An 11,073-nucleotide genomic window follows, 5' to 3' on the forward strand; every position below is an offset into this window, starting at 1 on the left:
ATAACAATTTCTCTGTGCAACCTTTCAGGGCTCGTCTCACCCTTCTATCTCAACTTCCGAGTACGATTCTTCATCTCCGACCCCAACTCTCTGCAGCACGAACAGACAAGGTAGTTTACCTTTGTGCTGTTCTCCTGTCACCTCCCGGCCAGACCTATCACCATCTGCCACTGGGGGCTGCAGGCATCTCAATGTTCCTATTTGTAATGAATGGTGGTCTCATACGGCTTTATAGATTTGAGATAATATAGTGGCTAGCAGGTTCAATTGCCAACTGAAAAGTTACTGGGTTTTATTCCTTGAGCAGGCTGTCTAACCTCCTTTTGAATGGTGCCCATCCCTGTGTGTCACTTTGGATAGAAGTGTCTGCTTAATGACATGAATGATGAATAATAATAGCAGATACTAGTTTTGCTCAGAGGGATTTCTAAATGTCAACACGCGACCGTTACCCAGAGAGTTGACATGCTGCTCACTTGCGTGTCCAGTAAAGTTTGAATAGGATGTTGATTATTTTTCTGAGAGGGTTTGTGGGCGTTTGTTCCTCTTCCCTCCTCTTCTTCTGTAGGCACCTTTACTTCCTCCAGATCAGCAGCGACATCAGAGAGGGAAGGTGGGAACAAGCACCACACGCACACGCAGACACACACACACACACACACACACACACACACACACACACACACACACACACACACACACACACACACACACACACACACACACACCTCCTTTCCCCTTTGTGACAAACACACAGTTTCCATTAGACGTATAGTTACAGTGTGTAATCAAAGTCTGATTGCAGGTTGCAGTGTCCGCTGAGTGCAGCAGTAGTGCTGGCTTCTTATGCAGTTCAGTGTAAGACTCTCTCTTTCCTCTTTCTCTCTCCCAACCAAAAACACTGACGGATCAATTCAATGAGTAATCTTGATCATTGATCGATAGTGATTATGAAAAATAGGATTATTATTTGACGCAAGAAATTAAACCAACAAGCTATTTTGTGTCATACATGACTGGTCTTCGAGTGTGTGCATAAGTAATTCTTATGTCTCTCTCTCTTTCTCTCCCTCTATCTCTCTGTCTCTCTGTCTTTCTCTCTCTGCCAGCAGCAGAGCTTGGGGATCACAGTCAGTCCTGTCTCCCTGGTTACCTCTCCAAGAGCCACTTCCTCCCAGAGCAAGACGATGACTTCCTATCTAAAGTGGAGGACCTGCATCCCCAGCACAAGTACTTTGAGGACTTAAGCTGACAATCAGAAGACAAACCCTCTGTCTGAGTTGTAGTCAAGTGATAGTCTCCCTACACCAGAAACATATATATGGCACACCACACCACCTGCATCCCATAACATTTATAGATGTATTTATTTGCCATTATTTACTATTACTACTACTTATTACGCTTCTTTTTTTGTCACATTTGAACATTTGGAGGAACCACATTATTTCCCATTGTGGAGGAATTAAGTAACTATGTAGCAACTCACAGTCATGGTGAGGGGGTTGTTCAGTGTAAGAGAGAGAGCTGTAGTTCTAAGTTGTGTTGCAGGGAACAGCCATAGTAATGCGGTCCCTCTGTGTTGTGTTTTATAGGAGAGTGATACTGCGGTGTAGTTCCTTTTTGTGTAGAGAACATTGATATGGATGGTATATTTCTGCATTGTGTTGTAGAGAACAGTCATAGTGATGGTGTGGTTCAGTGGTAGTGGAGAACAGTGGTAGTTCTATGGGGTAGAGAACAGTGGTAGTGTAGGGTAGTTCTATGGGGTAGAGAACAATGGTAGTGTGGGGTAGTTATGTGGTTAGAGAACAGTGGCAGTGTAGGGTAGTTGTGTGGGGTAGTTGTCTGCTGTTGTCCTGGATGCTAGTGGCTCTCTCTTTGTGTTTTCTCCCTCAGGGGTTTGAAGCAGAGCGAGGCTGAGCTCTGTTTTCTTAACACGGCACGAACACTTGAGCTTTATGGAGTGGAGCTGCACGCTGCCATGGTAGCACGCGCACACACACACACACACACACACACACACACACACACACACACACATACAGCTCTGCTTTTCCTGGTTTGTCGGTCTCATTGTAGTTTGACTTAATCACATGCCTTTCTATGTTACTAATTGCATTCTTTTCTCTGATATTACTTGTTACATAAACACGTTTATGATTAGTTATTAGCTTTCTGGTGTTTCCTCGATGATATGAATTTTTTTCGCTTTAACTCTTTATCCCTATATCTCTCTCTTGCGCGCGCTCTCGCTCTCTCTCACTCTCTCTCTACACTAACCTGTACTCGCTCTCTCAGGACTCGACCAGCGTTCCACTGTTGGTGGGCCTGACCTCCAGCGGTGTGGCTGTGTTTTGCAACATGATCTGCTCCAGTTTCTTCCCCTGGTGAGTGATGATGCCGAGCTCTCTGATTGGACGGTGGGGTGTTGAGGACCTGTGACCTCTGTCTTCTGACCCGGTGCCTGTTGTCCCACGCAGGGGCAACATCATCAAGATCTCCTTCAAGAGGAAACGCTTCCTGGTGCACCTCAAACGCAAACATGTGAGTCCGTTCCTCCCAGACATTATGGATGCTAGAATGTCTCTATGCAGAGGTGGGAAGTAAGAAGTACAAATGTAGGTATGGTAAAAATGTAACTAAAGTCCTATACTTCAGTACCGTTTTCAGTACTTTATCCGTATCTGTACTTTGCTTGAGTATTTCTATTTTTTGACAACTTTTTACATTTCCACCTAAACGGACGGGACGAGAACACATAGAAAAGTCCATCCCTCGGATTATCCATCGTTGCAGATCAGGCATGACAGCCGTTATTATCATGTTGTTGTTGTTAAAGGTCCAGACCACTGTGTCCTACAGGGTGAGACCCGGGACTGTGAAGTGTCTCTGGTTCTGGGCTGTCCCAAGGCCTGTAAGAACCTGTGGAGGTCCAGTGTGGACCACCACTCCTTCTTCAGCTCCAGCCGCTCCGCTCGCAGCCCCAAGCACAACTACAGCAGCAGGCAGGCCTACAGCAAGCTGATCACCCAGCACCTGGGCAGGCTGGGCCCCACCAAGACGGACAGGTGATCGCACGAACACACACACACACACACACACACAACACACACACACACACACACACACACACACACACACACACACACACACACACACACACACACACAGACAAACATATATATATATATATATATATATATATATATATATATATACACACCACACATATATATACACACATTTACACATATACACATATACACATACACATACATACATTGAAGAAAGTACTTCCGGTAGGATAGCTCCATGTGTCTTACGGTGCTGCGGTGTACAGAGACGGCCCGGTGTGTCAGCGCGTGGTGGGAGGGATGGTGTGGAACCCTGTCCTCCAGCGCTCGCTGTCCTCAGAGTACCTGGAGACCAAGAGCCTGCCCTCCAGATCCCCCCCCAACACACCCAACTGGTACGGCCCCCTCCCTCTGTAGCCCCTGTGTTGAGGCCCATAGCAGATCACTGGGTTAACGGGACGGGCTGTCTGGTTGTGGTAGGCGGAGCCCCAGAGTTCGCCATGGCATCCGTAAGCCCCGCCCATCGTCGGTGGAGCTGACCAACGAGCTGAAAGACATGACCGAGGGGGAGGACGTCTTCTACACGTACAGGGTCTCCGTGGGCAGCAGCAGGGGCAGTGAGGGGGAGGAGTCTCCCCAGCGGTGAGTCTCAAGGGCCTCCAAAGATAATGGAGATTTCTGAAAACTACTCTCTCAATGTGACTTCATCCATTTCAAATCTTCTCTCCATAGCAACAGCGCTGGTCAACACAGCCAGGACAGCTCGTCCAATGTGTTTGACATCAGCACAGGAGATGAAGATAATGGAGACACATCTCCAAACAAATGGGACAAGGTCAGTGATGTAATCTACCCACTGTGTGTGTGTGTGTGTGTGTGTGTGTGTGTGTGGGTGTGTGTCCGGTGTGTGTGTGTATGAATGTGCATGTCTTTCAATGTGTGTCTTTGTGTGTGTGTGTCTCTGTGTCAATGTGTGTGTGTTTGATGATGGTTGAGGATGGAAAGGGTGGACTCTAGTGTGTGTGTGTGTGTGTGTGTGTGTGTGTGTGTGTGTGTTTTTGTGTGTTTTCCATTTGTCCCTGTATGTGTGTCCTCAGCCCCCGCAGGGAGATGGAGATCTTCTTCTCGTACGTATCGCTCCCGATCATGAAGGAAGGTTTGGTTTCAACGTCAAGGTGAGTCATTCTCATACTCTCTCGTGCTCGCCGACAAGAAACCGACAAACAACATTTGTCTCCATTCTTGACTCATGTATCATTCCCCCTCCCCCCTCCTCCCTCCTCCCAGGGCGGGGTGGATCAGAAGATGCCTCTAGCAATATCCCATGTTAAGCCTGAGTCCCCGGTAAGATCAACCCTCAGAGTGTCTTTGGTGAAACATTAAGGTGTCCTTTATGTCAATTGAGCCGTGTGATCTTCCCCAGCACACCATGTGAGTGTGTGTGTGTGTGGGGGGGGGGAGTGAGAGAAAGGAATAGAGGGGGGGCATGATAGAAGATCTGCTATAGGGTTAGGGTTGTGAATTTGATCCCTGAAAACTGCAAACTACCTGTAGGGATCCTTGAGAAAAAGTCCCTCACCCCAACCAGCTCATCTGCATCGACTGTTAATCGCTTTGGATCTAAGTGGCTGCTCAATGACTCAGCAGCACTGAATAAATATTGTTGAGGAAGCAGGTGGCTAGACGAGAGGCCTCTGAAACCATTCACAGGCCTATAACATGATAACCTCTAAACGTGTGTGTCTGCAGGCGGGGCGATGTGAGCCCCAGCTGCTGGAGGGAGACCTGTTAGTGCTCATCAATGGTCGAGACATTTCTGAGCACACCCATGACCAGGTAGTCATGTTCATCAAGGCCAGCCGAGAGTCCCACTCCCGGGAGCTCGCCCTGCTCATCAGACGCAAAGGTGTGTGGGGGTGGGTGTGTGAGGAAAGGATATATTAAACCATTATTCGCCGAAGGGGAATAATTGTTAAATATATCTATTTGGGGGCTATTCCCCACTATTCACTGAGGCGAATAATTATTTTAGTATATACTACACGTGAACACTCCAAAAATAAACAAGATAACACTTTTTGGCCAGGATTTATTTGTTTTTATTAGCGGTTTATTTGTTTTTATTAGTTTGACGAGATGGACATTTTGCAATGAAAACAATATCCCAAGTTTGAGATCTCAATCATGATATTGCCCAATATCCCGAGATGGCGTACCAATCAAATTGTGCCATCTTAGGAGGTTCACGTGTAGCATATACTAAAAGGTAATATAGCTACTCAGCCAAGTATAACAAACCCACTGTATAAGATCTCAAGATTTACACGCGTGTCAAAAGAAATCCACTACCTACCCCCAAACATTCATTCATTGTTTTATTTGTACCTCCTATGTCTCCTTGACGATGACTCCTAGATGGTCCACAACCGCCCAGTGTTCTCTGTTTAGGGTTGAGGGGTGGGCTGACCTGCACCTGTCTAACTCTCTCTGTCTTGCAGGTCCCGGTCGGGTGGCCCAACTACTACAGTTCCCCCCTTCCCTCTCGCTGACCGGCCAATCAGAGTCAGACAAGCCCTCGTCGCCGGGCCAGGCGGAGCGTGCCAGCACCCTGGAGGACTCCATGAGACAGCTGGAGAGAGGGCTGCAGTCAGGCACTCTCTCCTTCCACTTTGAGGTAGTATGCCCAGAATAGCAGACCTACGCACACGCACGCACGCACGCAGATGCCTGTACACACACAGAAATTCCCACATTTGTCGTAATACTTGATGCAGGATTATACGTGTACTACTAACTCTTATTTTGGGATGGTACCAAAGCATAACGAGTGCTGCCCTTAATCTGTGGAGTCGTTGGCTGAAAAAGTAGGAGGACCTGTCCCTTGTGTGTGTGTGTGTGTGTGTGTGTGTGTGTGTGTGTGTGTGCGCGTGCACGTGCGTGCCTTCCAGAACCTGTACAGGAGGAAACCTGGCCTCCTGCTGGGCTGTTCTCGCCTACCGGAGAACATGGAGAAGAACCGCTACAAGGACGTTCTGCCATGTGAGTTCTGCCAGCATGTCCTCCTCTCCTCTCTAGGCCGGTTCACCCCCCCCCCCTTACCCTCTCCTCCCCTCTTCCTTCTCTCCTCTCCCTTCTACCCTCTTTCCTCTCTTCCCTCTCCTCCTCTCCTCTCTCCTCACCTCTCTCCTCTCTCTGCTCCTCTTCTCTTCCCTCCTCTCCTCTCATCTCCTCTCCTCTTCCCTCCTCTCCCCTCTCTCCTCTCTCCTCTCCTCTCCTCTCTTCTCTCCTCTCCTCCCCTCTCCCCCTCCATGCTGCTACCTTGTCTAACCTTGGCATGTTAGCTTAGTGGCTGGTAGGAAGCCTCGTGAAAGTTAACTCACCGGCCCCAACGGTTGCCTCGACAACTCGGCTGTAGTCAGTTTGTATTCCTCTCGTTCTCCTTCCCAGACGACGTTTCCAGGGTGGTTCTGCAGGACCAGGAAGACTACATCAACGCCAGCCACATCACAGTACGTGCTCCTGCTTTCACAGAGAACCTTGTATCCGGTCTCCATCTAGGGTTACACATTCACTCACAATGTGTAGTGTGTGCGTGTGTGTGTAAGTTGCTTTGGAAAAAGCGTCTGCAAAATGGTTAAATACAGTGTGTGTGTGTGTGTGTGTGTCCTCAGGTGGCCCCCCCGTCGTCCGGCATGTGTTTACGTTACATCGCAGCGCAGGGTCCCCTGCCCCACACATGTACACACTTCTGGCAGTGTGTGTGGGAGCAGCAGACACACACCATCATCATGCTCACCACACTCACCGAGAGGGGACGGGTCAGTACACCTCAGGATCATCACACACACACACACACACACACACACACACACACACACACACACACACACACACACACACACACACACACACACACACACACACACACACACACACACACACACACACAGAGTTGGGCATGCTTGATCGCTGTGCTAATCAGACCAACACCATCACATCAGCACTGTGTCATGCTGTTGTAATTGATTTATTTGAAGTTGATTTGATTTGTGATTACTATAATTGCATCGCACACATGAGTGTATGTGGGGTTTTATTCTTCTTACACAAAGAAACAAGGATACAAGGGATCAATAGGGAGCAGGAGAGGGTAATTAGGGATTTCACAGGCCAGCGGGCCGAGCTAGACGGCAGAGCGTGTGTGTGCTGGATGCCAATGAGGTACATTCTCTGAGAGCGGAGCGATACAGCCCTCGGAGTGTGGGGCGGCAGCAGCAGCAGCAGCTCTGTCATACCATCACTGAATGGAGCTGTCCGTTCCTCAGCGTACCTGTTGCTTGGTAACCGGCCCTTCTCATTAATTGATCATTTTCCCTCACATGCTTCAAGTGGCCTGACCACTCCTCCTACACACGCACACAAAGACACGCACACGCACACACACACACACACACACACACACTCACACTCAAGCAGTACGGTGTTCTGTGCGTTGTCCTTGAGTCTCTCTAAGCTCATTTCTCTCTTGGTGTGATCTGCATCTGAATTTCAATCTTAGTCAGGCATAATGGGGCCCAGGTAGGAGTGACATTGTGTACGCCCCCCCCCTCCCCCCGTGCTCGATGGATGATTCATGTGGGAGAGTAATGTAATTAAGTGATGATGTCATGCGCCCCGGCAGACCAAGTGCCACCAGTACTGGCCGCATCCGGCGGAGGTGAAGGAGTATGGCTGCCTGAGGGTGAGCTGCCACTCGGAGGAGTGCACCCTCGCCTACGTCACCCGCTGCTTCACCCTGACGCACACGCAGGTACAATAACACACAAACAAACAACACACACACACGCACGCACACACACACACACACACACAGATATACACCCACACAAACATACACATATACACATGCACACACACACACCTACACACACATACATACATACACACACATATACACACACACACACATACACACACACACGTGTGTCATGTGTTGTAGAGTGAGCCATGCAGAGTCTATTTCTGTTGATGTTTTCAGCGTTGGGTCCATGTATCGTGCTCATGCCATATGTCACATGAGAGGACTGACCACAGGCAATAACCACACACACACAAGCCCCCTGCCAATATCATATAGTCACTACTTGCCTGGGTGGATGGTCGGTCACCCGGCATTTGGTTTTTTGTGTGTATGTGTGTGTTTTGTGTGTGTTGTCGGAAAGGGCATGGTTAGGTAGCACAACAAAATCATGTTGTTGTTTTTTGTTTTGCCTGGGTGCATGTAAGAGGCAGACATTTGTTTAGTAAATATCAATTACAGTTATATACAATATTATATTTGTAGATTACCTGCCATGGTGAGGAGACCAATGCCCAAGTAGTCATTCCGTGTAAACACACACACACACACACACACACACACACACACACACACACACACACTGCTGGGAAGGTCCATCTGTCTCTCTGGCGGAGAGTTAATCCCAGCATGAAGTCGCCGGCCGCAAGCCCATCGTAGACGACACTCACCCCCTCCTCCACCAGGCCTTCCCTGTCCTCCTCCTCCTCCTAGAGATCAGACACTTGTTCCTCCTTCAGCACATTACGGACCTTGTGTGTGTGTGTGTGTGTGCGTGTGTAGCGGGGTGAGGAGCGCGCGGTCACACACCTCCAGTACGTGGCGTGGCCGGACCACGGCGTTCCGGACGACCCCTCTGACTTCCTGCAGTTTGTCAACTGTGTCCGCAACCGGAGGAAAGGCCAGGAGACACTTATGGTGCATTGCAGGTGACTACACAAACACTATCAGTCCCACACACACAGATACACTATCAGTCCCACATACACACACATATTACGCTGGTTACATAAGCACCTTATGCGTACATGTACTTTACCCTAAACGGCTGGGGGTTGTAATTCCAGCGCCGGGATTGGGCGAACAGGTGTGTTGATCACCATGGAGACAGCGCTGGCGCTCCTGGAGCAGGGTCGGCCCTTGTACCCCCTGGACGTGGTCCGAGCCCTCAGGGACCAGCGGGCCATGATGGTTCAGACCACGGTACTGACTCTCACTAGTGGTCGGAGGCTCTAACAGGAGCTACACGGTCTGGTGGCTCACTGCCGCCCTTTGATTTTAAGAGGAAACTGTTAGAGTAACGAGGGGAACACGAAAGATTGGATACCTTTACAAAGTTTTTCAATGGGTTATGAATAAATGCCAGTAACAACACAACAAGATTTCTGTTTGTCTACAACTAGCCAGAAGGCTAGTTTCCATCTGCAGTCCTTGGCCAGATGTAACTATAGGCTCCCTAAAAAGCAAATAAGAATAATTACATAATTAATTTGGCACTATTTTTGGCGCTGTGATTATCTGTGTGATGCTTTTTAAGTTGCTACTGTACCTCTCCAAGTCAGTGGAAGCAGCTAACACAACCAATTCTCCTTCTGAACGTAACCCTTATCAGTTACTAATACCAGTACGTTTTACCAGTAACTAATAGCACTTGCTATTACCAGTGTCCAACAGCTCATGTCTCTGTGTTTCAGTGTCAGTTCCAGTTTGTGTGTGAGGCCATACTACGAGTCTACAAAGAGAGACAGAAAAGATCTTCAACCCAATAGCTTACCTCACTACTGCTATCCATCCAAAGCAGGACACACGTACACACACACACACACACCAGCCTAACTTCCTTCCACCAATAGCTACCTTCCATACCAAGAAGATTGAGGGTCCCTCCTGCTACTGAATGATGTCCCCAACATTTTGCCATACTTTGGACTGGTATGAGTCTGGCTAGACTCTGAGAATATTTGTATGTGCGCTGCATGGTCTAGGTTGAGCACACAGGACATAAGCATTATGAGTTTGTAGTTTGAAGCGGTATTCAGTGGGCCTCATTCACCTTCAGCGGACAATTCGGCAATCAGTTTCCCAAAAGCATCAAGCATTTAAAAACCAAGATGGAACAAAGATGGCCGTTGTTGAATAAGGAGCATGGTGGAAGAAATGGAGAGATTCTGTTCCCTGCGGGGTGAGAATGACAGTGGTACTGAAGCGAACGCTATTTAGCACTATAGCAACGCCCTGAGCTAAACACCAGACTGCTGCTCCCCTAGAACAGTGCCTTAGTTGCCTGATCCCGTGGACATTTCTAGCGCTTTTATAAACTATGTGACCCTTATCAACTTCTGTATCTTCGGGTGGAGGCAACACAAGGGAGACCGCCCTCCCCCACCCCAAGGATCACCACCTCAATTAAATTATTGACACACTGAATAAATACATTGATTTCTATTGATGCCTCTGACTTCTGGTGTGCAGAAAAGTCGATACCAATCTGGTTTTCCATGGTGTCAGGATGAACACTTTATGATGTAGACTGTGTTGAATGCTGCACTTTGAGGACGCAGGGCTACCTGGAAAGAATGACTGTAATGATGATGATTTTGTAAATACACACTTTTAAGCCTTTTTGTACTCCACTTTGTTGTGTCTGGTGACATCATATTTAGTTAAGTTAAGCACACATTGGAGGGCACAGCCTGGTAAAAAATCTATCTAAATCTATCTACACTTGTGTGTAGATAAATTATCTACACTTGTGTGTAGATAAATCTAAATCTTATCTACACACAAGTGTGATTCCTGTGGGATTTAATCCTATTAAATCACATTCATGATATGATCTGACTCCTGAATGTCTGTGTGCCATAATGTGCAAACAAAGGACCTACAGTATTAGGCTGCCTGTTGTCCTGTCTGTTTATAGCTACTCTCATTATTTTAATTATCTAATAATAAACATGAACAGGCGTATGTATTGTTATTTGTATTGTATCCCATTAACCGCCTATTGTGCATGACCACCCATACTGGATTGAATTTCCTCATTTTGTCAAATGGTGGACTGACAGATAGGTGGCGCTAGTCTGTTACCACACTGCTGGGTCGGCTGGCCACATAGGGGAAAGAAAGTTTGTTCAGCTC

General features: G+C 47.9%; 1 protein-coding gene across 1 annotated transcript in view; it reads left to right on the forward strand.

Moving 5' to 3' along the window:
- Positions 1-10,859, forward strand: part of ptpn3 (protein tyrosine phosphatase non-receptor type 3) — a 15,007-nt gene extending 4,148 nt beyond the window's left edge. The window contains exons 5-26 of the mRNA XM_079756386.1: positions 29-110; positions 569-613; positions 806-858; positions 1,113-1,230; positions 1,900-1,987; positions 2,302-2,390; positions 2,484-2,547; positions 2,866-3,071; positions 3,344-3,472; positions 3,558-3,719; positions 3,810-3,912; positions 4,175-4,252; positions 4,365-4,421; positions 4,827-4,983; positions 5,576-5,751; positions 6,026-6,116; positions 6,525-6,586; positions 6,749-6,895; positions 7,759-7,887; positions 8,719-8,864; positions 9,003-9,138; positions 9,630-10,859. Coding sequence (XP_079612512.1) covers positions 29-110; positions 569-613; positions 806-858; positions 1,113-1,230; positions 1,900-1,987; positions 2,302-2,390; positions 2,484-2,547; positions 2,866-3,071; positions 3,344-3,472; positions 3,558-3,719; positions 3,810-3,912; positions 4,175-4,252; positions 4,365-4,421; positions 4,827-4,983; positions 5,576-5,751; positions 6,026-6,116; positions 6,525-6,586; positions 6,749-6,895; positions 7,759-7,887; positions 8,719-8,864; positions 9,003-9,138; positions 9,630-9,704 — 2,393 coding nt within the window. The 3' untranslated portion in view covers positions 9,705-10,859. The remainder of the gene's footprint in view (positions 1-28; positions 111-568; positions 614-805; positions 859-1,112; positions 1,231-1,899; positions 1,988-2,301; positions 2,391-2,483; positions 2,548-2,865; positions 3,072-3,343; positions 3,473-3,557; positions 3,720-3,809; positions 3,913-4,174; positions 4,253-4,364; positions 4,422-4,826; positions 4,984-5,575; positions 5,752-6,025; positions 6,117-6,524; positions 6,587-6,748; positions 6,896-7,758; positions 7,888-8,718; positions 8,865-9,002; positions 9,139-9,629) is intronic.
- Positions 10,860-11,073: the final 214 nt, after the last annotated feature.

The sequence above is a fragment of the Pollachius pollachius genome (assembly GCF_949987615.1).
Source record: "Pollachius pollachius genome assembly, chromosome: 1".
In the NCBI taxonomy this organism is placed as follows: domain Eukaryota; kingdom Metazoa; phylum Chordata; class Actinopteri; order Gadiformes; family Gadidae; genus Pollachius; species Pollachius pollachius.